This window comes from Tachyglossus aculeatus, chromosome 5 (assembly GCF_015852505.1).
Source record: "Tachyglossus aculeatus isolate mTacAcu1 chromosome 5, mTacAcu1.pri, whole genome shotgun sequence".
Classification (NCBI taxonomy): Eukaryota; Metazoa; Chordata; class Mammalia; order Monotremata; family Tachyglossidae; genus Tachyglossus; species Tachyglossus aculeatus.
In genome coordinates this window covers 22250893-22273585 of record NC_052070.1, presented here as the reverse complement: position 1 = coordinate 22273585, position 22693 = coordinate 22250893, and the positions used below count along the sequence as shown (strand labels likewise).

At 43.0% G+C, this 22693-nt stretch overlaps 1 protein-coding gene across 4 annotated transcripts in view; it reads left to right on the top strand.

Moving 5' to 3' along the window:
• The window catches only part of PTPN2 (protein tyrosine phosphatase non-receptor type 2), a 101645-nt gene that overhangs the window by 59088 nt on the left and 19864 nt on the right, over window positions 1–22693 (top strand). For all 4 annotated transcript variants that reach the window (XM_038746213.1, XM_038746210.1, XM_038746212.1 and 1 more), the window contains exons 6-7: window positions 14803–15012; window positions 17851–18012. In XM_038746213.1, coding sequence (XP_038602141.1) covers window positions 14803–15012; window positions 17851–18012 — 372 coding nt within the window. The remainder of the gene's footprint in view (window positions 1–14802; window positions 15013–17850; window positions 18013–22693) is intronic.

Genomic DNA, 22693 nt, shown 5'->3' with positions numbered 1-22693 from the left:
ATCTGTAAAATGGGGATTAAGACTGTGAGCCCCCCGGGGGACAACCTGATCACCTTGTAACCTCCCTAACGCTTAGAACAGTGCTTTGCACATAGTAAGCGCTTAACAAATGCCATCATTATTATTATTATTATTATCATCTCCAGGTTCCGGGGATCCACAGCGATGCCCGTTGGAAGGAGCTTTTTGCCATATAGAAGGGCAGGACAGGCCAGGAAGTGGTTGCAAGCCCCAGCTATTTCTTCTGACTTGTTTTTGCTCCTTCTCTTGTAGATAAAACAAGCTCTCTCTCCCTCTCGACTGTAAGCTTATTGTGGGCAGGGAATGTGTCTGTTTATTGTTAGACTCTCTCAAGTGCTTAGTACAGTGCTCACCCAGCACTCAGTAAATACGATTGAATGAATGAATGAGTACAAGCTGCGGACTGGGGAAGGGATTCATAGATCAGGCCTGTATCTCCTCCCAAGTGGAGTGGGATTTTGTCACTGGCAACAAGCATTTTCTATGCTGGGTGCTTTTGCCCCTCTTCCACAGCCTGCCGTCTTGCTCTTTCAATTTAATCCAACCCCATTCAGGATAATCATTGCAGTTTGTTTTGTGGTAGTTATGTTTGTGGCCCACTATATGAGAGTCGAAGGAGACGGTTCGATAGGATCACTTCAGATAGGCACGACGTGACGCTAGCTGTGTTATCTGCCCGCCTCGGTATGGAGAGGATGGCTTAGAAGAGAAGTTTATTTTGCTGACCTAATTGCTTATTGCCATTTGACCTTCACTGTTTTTCCTCTAACCAGTTAATAGGTTCCTGGAAAACCGCTTTACTGCCGACCACCCTTGTATTTCCCTGCCCCAGGAGACTCCCCCAAAACAGGATGAGCTTTTGATTACTATAATCTTCTAGACTTGAAAATAGATGGACTGTAACAGTTGGATTTGGGGAGCAATATGTTAAAATTAGCTCTGTAACAGGTCTCAAAGGAATTTAAAAAGACTTACTATTTTCTACATTTATAGGACTTTAATTTTTTACTTAAACTGCTCTTTACCAAATGCCACTAAAAGTAGTAGTAGAACTTGGAGTTATTTATCGATTCCTAACTACTTACATATACAAAAATTTTGAATTAAAATCTCAGGCCCAATTAACGTTTTCTTCAGAAATGAAACCATGCATGTGTACCTTATGAGAAGATCATTTTTGAGGTTAGTGAGTTCAGCTTTTCTGTTCATCACTGGCATTTATTGAGGGCTTGCTGTGTGCAGAGCAATATACTAGACACTTGAGAGAGTTCAGTAGAGTTGGTAGACCCAATCCCCACCCTCAAGGAGTTTTCAATCTAGAAGGGGGACAGACATTCAAATTACAGAGGGGAGAAACAGCCAAGAATAAAGATCTGTACATAATTGCTGGGAGGTTGGGGTGATTATCAAAACGTTTAGTCGGTATGGACCCAAGAGCATAGATGATGTAGAAGGGAGGGAGAAAGATGAGATCAGTCAGGGAAGTCTTCCCAAAGGAAATGTGGTTATAGTAGAGTTTTGAAGAATGGGAAAGTGCTGGTCTGTTCGATATGAAGTGAGAGTGAGTTCCGGCCAGGAGGGAGAATGGAAGCAAGTAGTTGGCGGTGAGAGAGATGAGATTGGGGTACAGTAAATAGGTTGGTGTTGGAAAGAGCACAGTGTGAGGGCTGGGTTGTAGAGGGAGAGGAGCAATGCTAGGTAGGAGGGGAAGAGGTGAATGTGTGCTTTAAAACTGGTGGTGACAAGTTTCTGGTGTGCCACAGAAATGTACAGGCAAATATTGCTGGTTTTTGATGAGTGTGGAGTTGTGCACAGAATTATTTTTTCAGAAAAAGGATCCAAGCAGAAGAGGTATCCAGGTATGGCCTGGAGAAGGGAGAGGCCAGAGGTTGGGAGGTGAGCGAGGTGGCTGGATACAGTAGTCGAGGTGGCATATGACAAGTATTTGGAGAGTAGGCTCGGTTTGAGTGGAGAGGAAGAGGTTGGTTTTAGAGATGTTGTGAAGGTAGAACCGACGGCTTGGTGACTGACTGGATCTACGTGTTGAAAGACAGAGTTGAGTCCAGGCTGATGCCAACGTTACGGTCTTTTGAGACGGAGGATGGTGGTGGGAAAGGCAGGGGGAGATGAGGGTTTGGTTGGGAAGATGGGGAAGTTCAACTGTGGAAATGTCAGCCGGAAAACCAGATAAAGATGTCCTGAAGGAAGGAGGAAATGTGAAAGGGCAGAGGAGAAAAGTTGGGATTGGAGAGGTAGATTTGGGAGCCGTATGTGTAAAGGTGGCCGTTGAAGCTGAGGAAGCAAACGAGTTCTCTAAGGGATTGAGGGAAGCAACTTTCAACTTGCTTCACTGTTATTTACTCTCTGGTTTCCTCCTGGTGTCAGAAAACAAATAGGAGTTATTTTGCTGGTGTGTATGTACAGCAGCTATGAAAATTATCACAATTCTTGGGGCTAGGCCCAGAAAGGAATTGGATGGGCCTAGAATAAGTCAGCTATGCACAAAACACAATTTTATTTAAAATTGAAACTATAACATGGGATTCTGCATTTCTGAAGGCCATCGATATTTACATCACTGCTCTAGCATCCACGTGGGCAAAGATGGTGAAACTTTTTTAGGCTGAAAACTTTTGCAGGATGTTAGGTCTGCAAGGATCCGAGTATTGTTGGGTTTATTATTACATGGCCAAATGCCTCTTCTACTGTTTCAGTTCCCGGCCTAATGCCTTGTTTTCCAGTGTTGTGGTTTCATATGTGCTGTCGTTTTGAAATTCTCCAAATGAGATTGCAGTTTCTGCTGGCAAAATAGGACACCAATTGGGTTTAATTTCAATGCCTGAAAGCTTTGATGGAGGTCCTGACGGCCCAGTTGAAATTTTGTGCTGACTCCCTCTTCCAGGAAATGGTTCCCAGCTTTTCATTTCTTGGTACACATCATGTCTTCTATAAATAAACAGGCAAAAATATCTGCGCTTCACCCACGCCAGGATCAGGGCAAGTGAAAGGAAGCTAGCTGCCTCGCTTCGTCTTCCTTCGACCCTCACTTCCTGCGTTTGTATCAGTGTTGAAAATTAAGGGTTGTGTGTGAATATCCAATTTTTCCGTCATTTTAAGCTCGTGAAAGCAAGTGGATAACTCCTGACCTCTAACTCTAACCCCGAGTTAGAAGCAGCAATCAATCAATCAATCAATCGTATTTATTGAGCGCTTACTGTGGGCAGAGCACTGTACTAAGCGCTTGGGAAGTACAAGCTGGCAACATATAGAGACAGTCCCTACCCAACAGTGGGCTCACAGTCTAGACCTAGTGGCAAGAGCCCGGGCTTAGGAGTCAAAGGATATGGCTTCTAATCCCGGCTCTGCCACTTGTCGGCTATGTGACCTTGGGCAAGTCACTTAACTTCTCTGTGCCTCAGTTACCTCATCTGTAAAATGGGGATTAAGACTGTGAGCCCCACGTGGGGCAACCTGATTACCTTGTATCTCCCCCAATGCTTAGAACAGTGCTTGGCACATAGTAAGCGCTTAACAAATGCCATAGTTATTAATTATTATTACTCTCTCTGAAGAAGGGAGAACAATTGGGAGGTGACTTTTTATTGGGAAGCAGCATGGCTCAGTGGAAAGAGCCCGGGCTTTGGAGTCAGGGGTCACGGGTTCAAATCCCAGCTCCGCCGCTTGCCAACTGTGTGACTCTGGGCAAGTCACTTCACTTCTCTGTGCCTCAGTTACCTCATCTGGAAGATGGGGATTAAGATTGTGAGCCCCACATGGGACAACCTGATCACCTTGTATCCTCCCCAGCGCTTAGAACAGTGCTTTGCACATAGTAAGCGCTTAACAAATACCAAAATTATTATTGTGATTATTATTTTTTTTCTCCTGACAGTATTCGGCAAAAAGGTTTCTTCACGTAGCTTTACAGAGCTATACCCCATTTTTTCAAACGGTATTGTTGAGCACTTACTATGAGGCAAGTACTGTGTGTTAAGCGCTTGGGTAGTTGTAAAATAATCGGATTGGATACAGTCCTTGTCCCACAAAGGCTCACAATTTTAATCCCCATTTTATAGATGAGGGAACTGAGACACAGAGTAGTTGAGACAAGCAGACGAGCGGCGGAGCCAGGCTTAGAACCCACATCCTCTCATTCCCAGGCCTGTGCTCTATCCACTAAGCCCTACCAGGAAGTAAAGCACGTATTGAATTCAGAGTAAATTGGTAGTGATCCATCCCTTTTGATCCCATGATAGCCATTTTTTCTATGAAGTGAAAGTTCAGTTCTTCAAGAACCTCATGTCATGGAAAAATTGTGTTATAGCAACCCCGATTCAGTGGGCAATAATGGGCTAGAGGATGGTTCAAAGATTCCACGGTGACTGACACTTTTCGATGCAGATTCCTGTGAAGTCCACCACCAGCAGAATGCTGTACATCTTTGTCACTTGTTCCTTTGTGGGTTTTTTTGCAGCTTTACAGTATTTAATACGGTAAGCACAGAGTACCGTAGTGTGAGTCAAGGGCTGGGAAGTGGAGCAGTATATCGCCCTGACCACGCACTCGTGCCTAACTGTTTCTGTACCTCTGTTGAGTCTACTTGGATCATGTCTTACCCAGAATAGATTTGTGTTGTGGAAAGGACCTTTCCCCAAGTCATATAATGCAAGCCTGTGCGATAGCCGAACTATACTGTTAAAGTGAGTCTAAAAAAGTGACCTTGCCTCAAGATGAAAATTAGAGAATGTCTGTTGAGATCAGATTTAGGGTTTTCTATCTACATTTGAAAATGATGATAAGGTACCCCTAGGGACAAATCTGGCTTTGGAAAAGGAGAAAAAGAACACAATCCCTCCAATCGAATCTGATGATAGGAGTCCAAATAGCGTAAAAGACGCTCTGAACCTCTGATATTTACATTCGAGAAACGTGAGCCATCAGTTAGTGTTTTTAAAGCAACATCATCAGATCAGAAGAATGCCTTGCCTTAGTTCATGTTTTACCTACAGTGGGTTTAGCCATGTCATACAGGTTTCTTGAGAATTTTTTTATGTTGAGGATTTTTCTAGCCCTGTGACTGAACACATTAAGTTTATTATAACTAAAATTCACACTTCCTCCCTAAGGGAAGGGATCTGAACCTCTCAGGGACACTTCTAACGTGAATAGGAATGAGTCTGTCCTTGCATTAGGGCATTAATCACTAACCTGGTCATTTTAACTTTCTGCAGATATATCATGTTTGTCCTTAGTTGAGAGGAAGGGAAGAGGGGAGGGATCTAGAGGGTCATTTTCCAGTGCTGATTCTGCTAATCAGCTCCTGATTTACTCTCCAGCTCTGCAGAGGAGACTTTTTGGGATTTGTGTCTGTTGAAGGATGCCCATTGTCAGCTGGGTGGCATGCTAGAAAAATAGAGCTGGGGAGAAAATACTGGACCCTTAGCAAGACAGACTGCCTAACCTCCCTGTAAATCACAAGACAAGAGGGCAAATTACTGGGTAAAGACCTCTTCTGTGGACATTGATTATAGAGTGAAGATTTAGCAGTGTCTAAAAATGAAAGGTGAACTAGAATAAGCCCTGGATTCTGATGACTTGCGGGCCTGTCCTGTTGATGATGATCATAAAACGTTTAGTGACTTTTCTTCTTTTCTCTGTACCGAAAGGCTATGGTGATCAGATAACCACCTTTGGTAGGAGGGTAGAAAGTCAAACAAAAGGATGGAAGGAACCAGTTTGATCTTCTTCAGTTTGGCTTTAGACTGTGAGCTCCTTGCGGGCACGGATGACATCTGTCAACTCTTATGCTGTACTTTCCCAAATGCTTTGTACAGCGCTCCACCCAGTAAACACTCAATAGATGACTATTCTTGGTGACAGAACCTAGGACACAAAGGAATTAAAGGAGGATATTATGGAGACAGTTAATGTTGGTAGTCATGCAGGATTAGAGAAGTGCTTTAGAACTAGAAAAGGGCAACTGGAATATGCTGAAAAAGATGATCCAGAAAATGACAGATGAGTCGACTAAATTTCAGTATCTGGAAACGTAATAGAAGAATTAATGGGGAAGCTAATTTAAGAACCCTAAAAGAGGTACTTTTAGGTCCTGAGCAGTAGCCAGTTTGACTTTATGAAGGGTGTGTTGCCAGAGCATTTTAGCATCCTCCCACAGGGTAGAGGGAAGGAATAAATGCAAGGTATCAGGACCTACGGAAAGCTTTTAATGCCATTCCAGTGATAGTCTTATCAACAAGTTGGGGAGGGTATGACTGTGAATATGGTACAGTTGTTGGCTATAGTCTTTGTGCAAAGTGACATACCAAGGGCTGGGGAAAAGTATGAAGGTAAGAAACGCCATTTTACCATAGTGCGTGTTTTCAGTATCTGTTTTGGCTGGAATATTGTCTGTGAGTTAGGGAACCAGGTTAGTCCAACCACACTGGAGAAAGTGTGAAACCGCTTGACCGCAACATGTGTGAACATGTATGTTTTTTGTTCCCCCCCAAACCTCCTTCAAGTGGATTTTGCAAGAACATAATAATAATAATGACGGCATTTATTAAGCGCTTACTATGTGCAAAGCACTGTTCTAAGCTCTGAGGAGGTTACAAGGTGATCAGGTTGTCCCACGGGGGGCTCACAGTCTTCATCCCCATTTTACAGATGAGGGAACTAAGGCCTAGAGAAGTTAAGTGACTTGCCCAAAGTCACACAGCTGACAATTGGCAGAGCCAGGATTTGAACCCATGACCTCTGACTCTAAAGCCCGTGCTCTTTCCACTGAGCCACGCTGCTTCTCGTATCATAATCACCATGTTATTGGAGAAAGGGGTAATGTTCAAAAACTGCCCCTGGCACAAGGGGAAACTTAGAGTTTAAGGGGCAGAGAAGAAAGAGATTGGGGATGCCCAAGCTTAAAATAGCGTGACCAAGCAAAAATGATAAATTAACTAAACAGAGGTCATAACTTCCTCCAGCAGAAACATACTCTAGCCTTCACTGTTACTGTCGTCAGTGTCTTAACTGCTTCCAACAGTCATAAGTTCCCCAAAGTCAGTGCTGCAGCTCCACTGTTTTTCTGCCTGACCCGCTCTGGTGGGTTGACAGAAGGGTAATCGAGTGACACATCGTTAGCCCATTAACTACTGCCATTTTCAATCAGTGATATTTGAGCACTTACTAAGTGTGGTACCACAGAGTGGTTAGACACGGTTCCTCCCCTCCAGGAGCAGCTCGGGCACGTTTACCGAATTGAAGTGGCACCAGTTGAATGGGTGGCTGACTTCTTCAGGACAGAAACAGAATTCAGGTAAACTTGACAAATGTGAAGAGTATAATATTTAGTACAGATCGGGACAAAGAAGGGCGTTTAGGAAGTGAATTATCAAGATATAAGGTGAGAGCTGACTCCAGAGAAGAGTATAATATTTAGTACAGATCTGGACAAAGAAGGGCGTTTAGGAAGTGAATTATCAAGAAATAAGGTGAGAGCTGACTCCAGCCGAAGGACAAAACACCAACTGAGTCTCTGATGCAGGGATGGGGGTTTTTTAAGTCTAGAACTCACCTCTTCCTGACCTCCTTAGTGAAAAAAATCCCCTGGTAGGCTAACACCAGCTGTGGCTTGTATCCTCCAAAATGAGGATATGGGACCAGTCTCCCCTGAAGTGATTCAGCATTACCCCAGCCTGAAGTTTCAGGGAGAGGTGGAAAGTCTGCTTCTGCTAACCATCCTGCTCCGTCCCTCATTGTTTGGCCGACGAGAGCCTCCTGAGTTGATTTATGCCTATCCGTCGGTCTGCCTTAAATGGTACGGTCCTCTTAACTAAAGCTGCGACATGCTAAGATACATCTATGGAAACTGCCGTCAGCGCTTGTCGAATCTGAGGGGTGTGTGATTGCATCACTGTCACCTTTCCGTCGTTTCTCTAAATGATGTCTGAAAATAGCCACGTCCCACTGCGCTTTATCTCCAGATCCCGCCGAGGCTCACCGAAGGAGCCGGTTTTAATTTAATTCTGGCTTGGAGAAAGAGATGTGGAGCTCTGCGCCCTGCCAGGGCCTGCCTACCGAACTTGGCAAATAGAGCAGCCCTGACAGTCTCCTGCTCTGTCCATGGCCCGCCCTCCCAAGAGGTCACCCAAGTCACCAAGTCACCTGGAACCAATCTTGGCCTGTTTTAGGAAGTGATTGACTGAAGAACTAAAGAATAAGCCCCATTTCTCTAAAGAACTCATTGGATAAGCCCCCTAAGGAGCATGCCCAAATCTGGGCTCCACACTTTGAGACTGGAAAGAATCCAGCAAAAACTAGCAGAAGAACTAGTTGCATCAGTGGTAACTAGAACCTGTGAGAAAACAGTCAAAGAACTGGGATGGAATCACTCAGAGAAAAGAAGGCTAAAAGGAGGGCTTAGTTTTCTTCCAGTACATTAAGGGTTACCTTGAGGAGGATAGGCCTTCCCAGACTGAGCCCCCTCCTTCCTCTCCCCATCCCCCCGACCCTACCTCCTTCCCCTCCCCACAGCACCTGTATATATGTTTGTACAGATTTATTACTATATTTTACTTGTACGTATTTACTATTCTATTTATTTTATCTTGTTACTGTGTTTTGTTTTGTTGTCCGTCTCCCCCTTCTCGACTGTGAGCCCGCTGTTGGGTAGGGACCATCTCCAGATGTTGCCAACTTGCACTTCCCAAGCGCTTAGTACAGTGCTCTGCACACAGTAAGCACTCAATAAATGCGATTGAATGAATGAATGAATGCAGGGGCCACACCTCCGCACCGAATCAAACCAAGAGGAAATAGGCTTAAATTGCCCTAGCAGAGAGGATTTAGGTTAGAAATAAGCTAACAAGGATGATGAAATATTGGAACAGGCTACCAACTTTGGTTGTGTAATCTCTGTCCCGAGAGTATTTTTGGGAAAGACAACCTACCATCTGCCTGGAATTGTTTAGGTGGAGTCCCACTTTGCAAATGAGGCAGAGAAGAAGGCTTGTTGAACTCCTGTAAACTATATATCAAGCAATCAATTGTATTTATTGAGCGCTTACTGTGTGCAGAGCACTGTACTAAGCGCTTGGGAAGTACAAGTTGGAAACATATAGAAACAGTCCCTACCCAACAGTGGGTTCACAGTCCAAACTCTCTGGAATCATTTTTCTGTGGAGAAGAGGATGGAAATCCAACTTTGAGTGCTGCACCCTTAACTCTTAAAATATTAACCTGAAAGAATCCTCTTCACTCTAGCCTGAGAATTTCTGAGATAGGGGGTTTAAAAAATTTGGAAAATGGAGGTAAATTCTAGGGTCATTAGAAGTGGAGCAAAGTTAAAGCTTATTCTGTGGTACAACCACAAGTTGGATGCCAGGGAGGGCAGCGGTTCCTTCAGGTATCCTCTGATGACATTGCCCCAGGCAGTCAATCAATCAGTCACACTTATTGAGCACTTACTATGTGCAGAGCACTGTACTAAGCTCTTCGGAGCGTACAGTATTACTGTACTATTATAACAGAGTTATAACACAGTCCCTGCCCATAATAGTCTGAAGGATCCAAGTCCAGATTCAGAACTGCATGGGATCATAGGACTGACTGACTGAACATGGTACTTCCAATCTCCTTTTATTCATTCATTCAATCTTAATGAGTGCTTATTGTGTGCAGAGCCCTATACTAAGCACTGGAAAGTACAATTTGGCAACTAATAGAGATAATCCCTGCCCAACAATGGGCTCTGGGGAGAGAAGGTACTAGACTAAAGCCCAGCCTCAAGCTACAGTTAGGATAGATGGCAAGGAGGGGAACTAGCATATGGCTACAGGAAAAACCAAAATGCTGAACTGGATGGAGGATTTGCTGATGGTTTTGATGTTCTTAAGGAACCTCAGAACTAATATTCTGTTGAGAAGTAGAATGGCATAGTGAAATTCTCCAACCAGAGAGAAATCCATCCCCTCCTTGCTGGGCTTTGAGAACCTGGAACCACTTAAAACTTAGCCTTATGAAAATATTAGTGTCTGATAATAATAATAATATTATTTGTTAAGCACTTACTAGGTGCCAAGCACCGTTCTAAGCACTGAGGTAGATACAGGGTAATCAGGTTGTCCCACGTGGGGCGCACAGTCCTAATCTCCATTTAATAGATGAGGTAACTGAGGCACAGAGAAGTGACTTGCCCAAAGTCACACAGCTGACAAGTGGCAGAGCCGGGATTAGAACCCACGACCTCTGACTGCCAAGCTCGGGCTCCTTCCACGAAGCCATGCTGCTTCTCTAAGGAGTCACCACCTGAAGATTAGTTGGAAATTCTTCCACAGCTACACCACTTGTCCAGCAACTCAGAAACTTGTTGCAAAATAAATCAAAGAATAGAAGAGTTGCCCTGTTCCTCTGAAACCAGTATTGCCACCAGCCTCCCCTTAACCCTCACACCCAAATTCAGTGTTTCAGAACAAAAACAATTCACTCGTTCATCTTTCTACATTCCTCAGTGTACTTTCGCTTGTTTTAATGTCTTTAAGTGAAAATTATGCGAAGGATAATGTTGTTCACTTCTGAATCCGACACCTGTTCTTCACTTGCTTGCTTGAGTCAGGGCGGCAGGTAGCTGGAAGCAGCACATCTTCGTGGGAAAAGCATGGGCCTGTGGGTCAGAGGACCTTGGGCTCCAATCCCGACTCCGCCACTTTCCTGCTGTGTGACCGTAGTCAAGCCCATTTAATAATAATAATAATAATAATAATAATAATAATAATAAATGGCATTTATTAAGTGCTTACTATGTGCAAAGCACTGTTCTAAGCTCTGGGGAGGTCCCAAGGTGATCCGGTTGTCCCACGGGGGGCTCACAGTCTTCATCCCCATTTTACAGATGAGGGACCTGAGGCCCAGAGAAGTGAAGCGACTTGCCCAAAGTCACCCAGCTGACAATTGGCGGACCTGGGATTTGAACCCATGACCTCTGACTCCAAAGCCAGGGCTCTTTCCACTGAGCCACGCTGCTTCTGACTTCCGTGCCTCAGGTTCCTCATTTTAAAAATGGAGACTCCATCCCCATTCCCCCTCCTACTTAGAGTATGAACCCCATGTGGGACTTGGACTGTGTCTGACTTGATTATCTCAGTTCTACCCCAGCATTTAATATAGCGCTTGGCATATTCCCTTGACTATAAGCTCCTTGTGGGCAGAGAACTCTGTTGTATTGCACTCCCCCAAGTATTTAGTACAGTGTACTGTGCATAGTAAGTGCTCAATAAATACCATTGATTGATATTGTAAAGGCTTAAACAAATACCCCTATTATTCTTCTTCTTAAACCAAGGAACAGGGTGATGGGTGGCAGGAAGAGAGAGAAATGGATGAGGAAGGAAAAGGGGCCGCCTAGGGTTCATCAGAAGGCAAACACAAACCACTTGCCTTTTGTCCAGTTCAGAGAAACTTGGTGTTGATCTTCCTGCCCTTTTAGGAGCAGCTTCTCGTAAAGGAAGGGGAACAAGCGCTCTCGCTGACACCCAGCCTCCGGAAACTGGGTTTTGCCCATTCTCATGGGCTAGAAGGGGGGAGGAGAGAAGGCAGACGATCCAGGAGGCAGCTCAGAGTTTCAAAGTGTTTTTGCAGTTGTACGACGACCCGAACACAGCCTCTGTGGATTAGTGCTTAAAAAAAAATCATGGCTCTGAAATCAAGCTGGGGTTGCATTTTTGTTCATGGTAGTGGGGCGGGCGATAATCTATATTTTGAGAAGATGAAGACAACTCCTTGATATTCTTAGAGATTATTTGGAAGGCACATATGTATGTAGATTTACAAAACAATTAGTCTTTTTTTTTCCCTTCCCCTGTACCCGTCCTCTCTTCCGAAAAGTAGCTCCAGGACTAGGCTGAGAAATATCAAACTAGGCTGAGAGTCTGAGTCATGCACAGAAACGAAGAAGAGCGTGAAACTGTGATAGCCTCCTTGGGGGAAAAGCTGTTTCCAGAAGCGAAGGAACACTGCCATAATGAGCTAGCCAGAAATCAGGGACCTCTAGCCAGCTGTAGCGCTCACAACCAGGAACTGATGGAGGCAACCAGGCGGGTGGACTCTGAGAACTGGGAATTCTTGAGAGCTGGGTAAAACCCTGAGGTCACAACCATTTGCATTTTTACACATGATAATTTGCAGTAAAGAGATGGATTTTTTTTAAGGTTTAATTTCTTAAGCATTATTTATTTATTTATTTTACTTGTACATATTTATTCTATTTATTTTATTCTGTTAATATGTTTTGTTCTCTGTCTCCCCCTTCTAGACTGTGAGCCCACTGTTGGGTAGGGACCGTCTCTATGTGTTGCCAACTTGCACTTCCCAAGCGCTTAGTACAGTGCTCTGCACACAGTAAGCGCTCAATAAACACGATTGAATGAATGGACTTTGCTTAGAAAAATGTTTGAATTGGATTTAAGTACGAAGAAGTTAAAATGGGTATGTTTTGGTTAAAAGTAAACCTTTCCTCAAATAATTTTTTTTTTGGTTTTTTTTTATTCGGTGGATTGACTCTGTACCTGGGTCGTTGAAGCTATGAGATGAGCATTGTAGAAAAACCCAAGAAAAATATCAGGTTCTCCTTTGAGTGTTTGTTTTATTAGACGTTAGTAGACATGAAGGGGAAATTCCAGTCAAAATTAATTGGAAAGCATCATGGCCTAGCGGAAAGGGCATGGACCTGAGAATCAGGGGACCTGGGTTTTAATCCCAGCTTTGCCACTTGCTTGCTTTGTGGCATTGGACAAGTCACTTGACTTTCCTGTGCCTCAGTTTCCTCATTTGTAAAATGGGGATTTAATACCTGATCTCCCTCCTGCTTAAACTGTGAGTCCCACTTAGGACAAGGACTCTGTCCAACTTGATTTTCTTGTTTCTATCCCAGTGCATAGTACATTAGTTGGCACATAGTGAGAACTTATCAGATACTATTGTTATTATGGGTAGTATTATTATAATCCTCCTCCCAACAACCTTCTAGAGAGTAACTTTAGGCTTTGGGCTCATGATTTACGTGTGTTGTAATACTTTTATATATCTGACACTTGAGGATATGAAGTTGGGTTGAAAAGCACATTTGTAATGTTTTGATCCTGCTATTGCCGATTCCTTTTTATTATATATTATTATTACATATTATAACATAATAAAAGTTGTGATATTTAAGTGCTTTCTATGTGCCAAGCACCTAGTAGGAGGAAACTGAGGCACAGATCATTTAAAGGGACTTGATCAAACTCACATAGCAGGTAAGTAGCGGAGCCAGGTCTCTCGACTCTTGAGCCCCTGCACTTTCCACAGGGTCACACTGCTTCTCAGGCTGGGTATTCGATTTCTTCTGTGCCTTTATAAGTTCTTTGCTGCAGACATCAATCAGTGGCATTTATTGTGCACTCATTCTTTGTAGAGCACATAATGCATATATGTACACGTTGCCTGGGAATGGTGCGGCTGGGATAGCAAACAATTTTTTTTCAAATCTAAAATTGCTAGTCGTAGATCAAGAGAAAGTCTGGAGAGATCGGGAAAATTGAGGGCAAAAGAAGAGACCATCCTTTTTTGTGGTCTGATGCCTCTGATGAACAAACATCCTCCAGGGAACACAGTAAATGGTTTGTCTCCAAAGGCAAAATAATGATTTCAGGACGTTTATTTGAAGCTGTCAGCCTCCAATCAATCAGTGATATTGAGCATTTATGGTGTTCAAAGTACTATACTGAGTGCTTGGGAGAATGGAAAAGCAGCATGGGCAGTGGATAGAACATGGGCCTGGGAATCAGAAGGTCACGGGTTCTTATCCCAGCTCCTCCTCTTGTCTGCTGTGTGACCTTGGGCCAGTCACTTCACGTCTCTGTACCTCATCTGTAAAATGGGGATTGAGCCTATGAGCCCCAAATGGGTCAGGGACTGTGTCCAACTCGATTTGCTTGTATCCACCCCAGTGCTTAGAACAGTGCCTGGCACATCATAAGCGCTTAACGAATACCATTGTTATTATTATTACAATAAAAAGCCATGATCCCTGCCCTCAAAGAACTTACAATCTAGTGGGGGAGGCACAGTAAAATACATTGTAGAAACAGGAAGCAATCAGTTGTAAAGATCTGTATAGAAGTGCTTAGGAGGTGTGGACATAATAAGGTTAGAAAATGGGGAGATGAGACATGGATGCTTTTTTATTTTTTTATGCTATTGGTTAAGTATTTACTATGTGCCAGGCACTGGGGTAAATACAGGCTAATCAAGTTGGACACAGCCCATGTCCCATATGGTGCTCACAGTCTTAGGTGACTTGCCCAAGGCTTCCTGGAGATTTTCTGCTTCCTTGATCAGCGTACTAATTTTTTTTGTGTGTGTGTGTGCTTGTAAATAAGATTTTAGGTTGGCAAGAGGAGTGGTGATGAAAGGCTGTCTTTCAGAGAGAAGCCTATCAAGTGCTTTGCCAAGTTTTCCTTAAAAGCTGAAGAGAGGGAAGCCTTTCTAAAGCTCTGGTTAAAGGAGAGGACCTCTTAGGACTCAAGGGAGCAGGTGCTGAGGACACCCTTAAAACTAATCAGGCTCAGGTGTTCCAGGTTGGGCATTCATCAGAGACAAATATTGGACAAGTGTACTGACTCTGACTCGGAAAACAGTGACACTAATATTCTGTGCATAGAAGCACTCTGGTTTGATATTTTGAGGGCAGCAAAATCTTTTAGCAAAAGTCAAGCTTTTGTTTTTACTTTGTTTCCTTTTATTTTATAGAGCGGTGAGACTAGAACAATATCTCACTTCCATTATACTACGTGGCCAGATTTTGGAGTTCCCGAATCACCAGCGTCGTTCCTTAACTTCTTGTTTAAAGTTAGAGAGTCTGGCTCTTTGAATGCTGAACATGGACCGGCAGTTATTCATTGTAGTGCAGGAATTGGGCGATCTGGGACATTTTCATTGGTAGACACATGTCTTGTTCTGGTAAGTGTTTCTTTTATGATTTTATTTTTCTATTCTTTAGAATTGGTATTTCCTTCTAAAATGTCCGTTATTGCCTCAGTTGTCAATCTGTTGGAGCGCAGGCCTCCCATTTGGTTTTTTTTACAATGTCATTTGTGAATGTCACATTAGAAAAGGTAAGTTTAGTCCTGTAAGCAGTTCTTTTAAAGTTAAGTTCCGCAAGAGATCCCTTGCTTCAGAAGACCCTATGAAATACTTGTTGCCAAATGCCTTGGCCGAAACTGTAAACCCACAAAGGCAAAGCCCTATGTGGGACAGGGACTGTGTCCAACCCAATTATCTCGTATCTACCCCAGCACTTTATTACAGTGCCTGGCACATAGTAAGCGCTTAATAAATACCATAAAAAAATTAATATTTTTGCTTGTCTATAGTTTGACTGTTTCTTTGTAGTATCCCCTCATCTCTTTCAAGTACAACATATGGAGAGAAGAATTTGTTGAGTATTTTTGGTTTAAGCGTCCTTTTCCCTTATTCCCCCAGTTGTAAATCCTCATTTTCCTGTTGCACGAATGACTTACAGTAAGTTCTCTTGGAGTGTGTGCTTTCACTCTGCGCTTTGGATGGAATGCAATGAAAGAATTAGGGAATGAATGTTCTTCCAGTAGTGACTATGTGTTTGGATAGGACACACTGCGCTACCTAAAGAAACAGCTGCGCATACACATATAGCATTGGTCAAGTTGTAAATAAATACACCTCCTCTAGACCGTGAGCTGGTTGTGCGCAAGGATTGTCACTGTTTGTTGTTGTATTGTTCTATCCCAAGCACTTAGAACAGTGCTTGTCACACAGTAAGTGCTTAATAAATACGATCGAATACATCGTGAGTTCTCCTTAACGTGGGGCTCATTATTTAAAAACTCTCTCTCTCCTCTTAAATGGAGATTTCCATGTAGGGCAGGGATTGTGTCTTACCTGTGCCTGACTTGATTGTTAATGCCATCCTGGATTAGACCAGAATACAGAATGGCATTGTGGATAGAGCCCAGGGCTGAGCGTCAGAAGGTAATGGGTTCTAATCCCGGCTCCGCCAGTTGCCTGCTGTGTGACTTTGGGCAAGTCACTTCACTTCTGTGCCTCAGTTACCTCATCTGTAAAATGGGGATTGAGCCTATGAACCCTAAACAGGACAGGGACTGTGTCCAACTTGATTTGCTCGTCCCCATCCCAGCGTTTAGGACAGTGCTGAAAAACAATCTTCAGGTTTCAATAGGTCCCCCTAGTCTTGTGTTTGTGGTCTCTAGAGTGTAAGCTCGTTGTGGGCAGGGAATGGGGCTACCAATCCTGTTAAATTGAATTTTCCCAAGCGCTTAGTACAGTGGTCCGGAAACAGTAAGTGGTCAGTAATACAATTGATTGACTGATCTGGGACACCACTCCATGTTTCCTTTCATTCAATCATATTTATTGAGCGGTTACTGTGTGCAGAGCACTGCACTAAACACTTGGGAAGTACACATCGGCAACGTATAGAGACGGTCCCTACCCAACAACGGGCTCACAGTCTAGAAGGGGGAGACAGACAACAAAACAAGTAGACAGGTGTCGATACCATCAGAATAAATAGAATTATAGCTATATACATATCATTAATAAAAGAGAGTAGTAAATATGTACAAATAAAATAGAGTAATAAATATGTACATATATACTCATTCAATCATTTATTGAGCCCTTACTGTGTGCAGAACACTGTATTAAGCATTTGGGAAGTACAGTTTGGCAACATATAGAGATGGTCCCTACCCAACAGTGGGCTCACAGTCTAGAAGGGGGAGACAGACAACAAAACAAGTAGACAGGTGTCGATACCATCAGAATAAATAGAATTATAGCTATATACACACCATTAATAAAATAGAGTAATAAATATATACAAATAAAATAGAGTAATAAATATGTACAAATATATACAAGTGCTTTGGGGAGAGAAAATTCCTCTGACAATTCATGATTTTGAAGACTTTGGTCATGCCTCTTAGCCTTCATTTCATCTCCAAAGGGTCCTAGATTTTTTTTTTTTTCAGTTTAGCCTTGAGGTGAAATTGCTGCGCTCTCCTCAGTTTTCTTTGTTCTTCTGCTTTAGCTTTCATGAGTTGGGCCTTTTTGACCATTGCGTGCATCTTCATCTAAGTTAACTTGCAAAAATATTAAGTGCAGGTCTTGGATGTGCCTGAAAAAGAATGATAGTTATCACTCTATTGTACTCTCCCAAGAGCTTAGTACAGTGCTCTGCACAGAGTAAATGTTCAGTAAATACTTTTGATACTGTAGCAGCATGATTTTTTTTTTTTTTCCTTTTTCAAATAACATTCTGGGACAAGTTTGGAAGCAATGTTCTTGTCAGTAGCTTGCTGGAGCGTTGTTTTTTTTTAAAGATCTCAGGCCCTTCAATCTATTTTTTTTACAACTATAAATGCAGAAAAATTCTGAGGCTAGAAATCCACTCCTCTTGAGAGTGTCCAGAATTTATGACTCTCGTTTAGTAAAACGAAAAGAATCAGTAATGGTTCTGTTGACAACAGAACTAAACTGACGAAAGATTTGGATGCTGGGGTATGGTTGAGAATTTCAGTCATGGAAGGTGGCGTGTTAACCGTTTTTAAGAAGAAAACATGTATTAAATCATGTATCATAAGAGGTGTGCACCAAAATCAGACATGAAATTGATGAGCACATTTTTTGAGTTGGAGGTGTTTATCTCAGATGAAAGCGCATAACCTTTTTCATGTTCATCATTATTTCCTGAAGTCTGTACCACAAGATGTCTTCAAAATATCATCAATCTTTTTGCAGATGGAAAAAAGAGAAGACCCTTTTTCAGTTAACATTAAACAAGTATTATTGAATATGAGAAAATATCGAATGGGACTTATTCAGACTCCGGATCAGCTAAGATTCTCGTATATGGCTGTGATAGAAGGAGCAAAGTTTATAATGGGGGATTCAACTATACAGGTAAACCTTTAAGAAAATTAATTGATAATCAGATGTTTGCTGATAATTCAACACCTAGCTTTACAGCTATCCATATGTATCCTACTTTAGGCAATAACCCAGTAGCATATTTGTGAGCAGGTGATAAGTTTATTCAAACATACTAGAATTAACCTTTTAAATGGTGGGGCTATTGCTGATGATGGTATTTGTACTGCTACTTTGAACTTTGTCAGTAGCTCTTGCTGCTAGTCTCTTTTTTTTGACTTTGAGAGGAAGAAAATTCTCAAAGCTTAAATTTAGGAAGTCTTCAATTTTGTTAACAGCATATATATTCTAGACTTTGAAAGAAGTCAGCTTTCAGAATTACGATTTAACTTTTTGAAAAACTTTAGTTAAGTATTTCATGCAGCACTTAAACTCTAAACAAATGTTAAGTTAAATTTTTCATTCATTCAATCGTATTTATTGAGCGCTTACTGTGTGCAGAGCACTGTACTAAGCGCTTGGGAAGTACATGCTTTATGCTTTTTTCATGCTTTAAATGATCAATAGTTGTGATGATGACATTGTAGCAACAACCACCAGAAGATATTTTGAACAGAAGACACAGACCAACTCACTTGGATGGCTGGTGTTTTGTTTTTTGGTGGGGGTTTTTTTTGTTGTTGTTGTTGTTGTTTTTTTCCCAGAAGGTATTTTTGCACTGTGACCTGAAAAGAAATGGAAACAAATAAAAGAATGCATGACATAGTAATGAACATTTCAGGCTTCCTTAGTAGCAGTGCCTTGAAGGGCTTACAGTGTGACAGCAGTGAACTGAGTGTTGGGGTAAAATAGAAGGTTACTGATTCAGTCCCTCCCCCACAAGGAAGTCACAGTTTAGAGGGCAGGGTAGGTGATAGACATACTGAAAGGAATAACTGAGTAATAGCTACAAAGGCAGCAGTGATTCAGTGAAGTTGAAGCGTTATTCCATTACTCCTGAGATGGAATAGTGCTCGGGTTCATCACTTCTCCAGGAAGGGCTAAGCTACGTTCACATGGTCGCTGCTTTTCCAGATGTTGGCTAAGCAGGCTTCCTACTGTGCTTTGATCTCATGGTGGGCGGAACTGCTCACTGATGAGAGTAGGCAGGGAGGTTTAGAAAGGCATCTTTCCCCTTGGCCCCCAAGCCCACTCCCGGACCCTGGAGCCTTGAAGTGATAATACAGTGGGAGACTGCCCCCCTTTTTATAACTTCTCAGTCAAATGTGAGTGGTGGTTAGAACCCAGCCCAGAAATTTGGACCTTTGCCCAGCTCGGTACCGGCCCTGAACAGTGACTTCCAAAGCTGGACCCAAGTCCAGTATCCGAACGAGACGTGGCCCAGGCTCAACTTGGTCCTGACTCCGAACGGGGATTTCCGAAGACCGAGCCGGATTGGAGTCCGGTCTGAATGGGAAGTGGCCCAGGATTCGGTTGCGGGAGGCGCTGCGTTGTAGGCGGAAATGCCCCAGGAGCTTCTGAGACGGCGGGTTCGTGGTCAGCCCGGCTCATTAGGGACTGAGCGGGTCGTCCCTCTGCCAGCTTGAAAGGGGGGAGTTCCTGGGATTTAGAGATTTAAATGGCCCTGATCCAGGCTACTTGGGATCGGCTTGGCTCATTTAGGGTTGTTCCCTGTGTTATGGCCAGATCCTGGTAGATCTGAGGGTGAAATATTTGTGACTGCTTTTCTTTGAGAAGTCAATACCTCCTTCCCCTCCCATTTCCTGGCTTTTTCAAGAACCGCAAACCCATTCCTTCCACCCTTTTATTTAAATCAAATTAAGAATTGTTACCCTGGCATGTAACCTTCCCACAGCCAATCATTCTTTGGAAAGTGGCTGGGTAAAATCATTAAAATCGTGCTTTAAAGAATAAATTAAAATTTTAATGAGCAGCGTCATTGCTCATCCTCGTAACAGACCATTCAGCCGCCCATTTGTCTTTCTGGTTGGCACAAGGTTTTCACTTTTGTATTGTGTGTGGGATTTCTCCTTTGCACATCTTCAGTTTTTCAGAAGGGCAAATGCAATTCTATCACCCAGAAATTTATCTCTAAAAGGTTAGTGTCTCATTTAGGAAATTGCAGGAATTTGGAATCTTGAATGCCTTCTTTGCAGACATACTTAAACCACTCCAAATTATTGCCTTTCTTTGCTGTGCAGTGGACCTGGAATCTAAGACATTGCTTTTTATTGTAACACAGTTAAGAAAAATTATTCCTGTTTGCTTCAGGTTTTTACGATGTTTGTTTTTCTTTCAGAAAATATACAGAGATTTCAATGTAGTTGAGTCCTAAAATTGGGGAAATTTTAGAAGTCATGGTTTTAGTTCTGAATTTTCAAGCGGCAGTGTTTACTGGGTTCCGGAAGGTGCATCAGAAGCCAAATCTAAGAAAAAGATGGACATTGGTTCATTTTTGACTGTTGCTTCTGTCATTGTAGTTGGGATTCTCTTTGCCTTTAGTCGTCACCCTTGATCCTGGCTGTTGCTGGTAATATCGTATAACTTTCACCATCAGAAATAATGATAACTGCGGTATTTGTTAAGCTTTTACTAAGTGCCAAGCACAGGACTGATTCCTGGGATAGATCAAGAAAATCTGGTCAGGCATAGCCCCTGTCCCACATGAGGCTCAGAGTCTAAGGGGGAGGGAGAACAGGCATTAAATCCCCATTTTACAGATGAGGAAACTGGCACAGAGAAGTTAGGGGACTTACCCAAGGTCACACAGCAGGCAAGAAGTGGAGCTGGGATTAGAACCCAGGTCCTCCAACTCCCAGACCTGTGCTCTTTCCATTACCCCAAACTGCTTCTGTAGTACAGAGCAGAAAATTATCATTTAAAAGGGGGGGGAAAAAGCTTTATATTCGCTGAAATCAGGCCATTCACAAGTGATACAACTGTAGCCTGACCTATTTTCTGGAAAGGCAAATTGATTGTGAACTGCAGTACAAAAAGCCTTTGAAAAAATCTTGAAATTTAATTTTTCCCATGACAGATCTTTATATGCTTATATGTAGTTTATCCACACCTCCTGCTGGGCACTTTTTGTGCTCGATTTAAAGTAGCACTGTAGCCAGCTGAAGGCACATTATTTTTGTGATCTTAATGTGAAGTTGAAGGGTGGATGGACTGGATTTGCCAGCCATGTTTTATTTAGAATGGAGCTTTTCATGTGCAGAGATCATTTTTTGAGCAGTCAGAGGAGCTTTTTTATAAAAGTTTTTACCAAGGTCCTGGCTAGGTCAACCATAAGAGGTTCCCTGCTTAATATCCAATGTCAAATGATGGTTTAGCTGTAGCATGTAGAGGAGCAGTGTGTCCTACCGGTTACATCATTGGTTAGGGAGACAGAGGACCTGGCTTCACCACTTCCCTGCTGTGTGACCTTTGACAAGTCACTTACCTTCTCTGGGCCTCAGTTTCCTCATCAGTAGAATGGAGACTCAATACCTGTTCTTCCTCCACCTTAGGTTGTGGGCCCCATGTGGTACCTTGGACTGTGTCTGACTTGATCACCTTGTATCTCCCCCAGTGCTTAGCAGAGTTTTCGACACATAGTAAGCGCTTAACATGCCATTATTATTACTGTTGTTGGTGTTATTACTAACCAATAGGAATTCCAGTGTAAAAATGATAATTCTTTCTGCAAGGGTAGAGGGAGAAGGGGTATTGTTAATGCAGCGTAAGAGATTGGAGGTGCAGCGGCCATAGCTAAGGAGAGAGTTGATTTGTTGATAGCTATTGCAGGAAGATGTAATCTTGGGTGGGCTTAATATTTGAGCCCTTGCTGTTTGTAGGGCCCTGGGAGGAAGAACTAAAAGAAACACTCGTTCCCAGCTCTCAGTAAGTTTACAGTTTTTGAGGGGAGAAAATAGCAGCTAAGTGTACCGTCCCATAGAGTTATAAACAATTACTCGCACTTGACAATCCTAAAGGTGTTGCTGAAGGAGTCTGGGAATGCTTTCCGAGGGGAGTGATTCTCGAGCTGTGTTTTGTAGGAGAGGAGGGAAGTGTTTTCACAGAGAGGAGATGAGTGGTAATTTGAAAGTGAGGGAGTAACGTGAATAAAGTTTTCAAGGCCAATTTGAGCAGGTCACAGTGAAGGATAATAAGCAGGTTTGCTCTGCTGGATGAAAGAATCAAGGAGATGAGGGCATTAAAGGGATTTGAAACCCTTAATTACGACTTTCAGTCTGTTCCAGAAGCGTTTGGTAGCCATTGTAATTATCCATGGAGAGGGATGAGGTGATGAAATCCCAGTGACAGTTGAAGCAGCTGTTGCTTGCAGCTGGGTGCAGGATGAATTGGAGGGATGAGCAGCAGCTAGAGATGAGGGGCCACCTACAACCCAGGCTGCTGCCAGACTCAAGCACAAGGTGTTGAGGAGCTGGGGAGGCCAGTTTTGCCATGGGAGCAGAGAGGAAGGGGGCAGAGCTGAGAGAGAACAGTTGAGGACCAGTCACCAACCTCAAGGTTCTCCAGTGATCTTCGTCAACCGATCCGCCCAACACTGTAGTAGATGCTTGGGAGAGTGCAGTGCAGTAGAGTTGGCAGACCTATAATTTACCCTGGGCCTGCTCTGCTCTAGTGGGTGCAGGGAAAGGAAATTGAAGCAGAATTTTGAGGTGATGTGGTTTCTGTGCCCCCAACGTGTCTTCCCCCCAACACACAC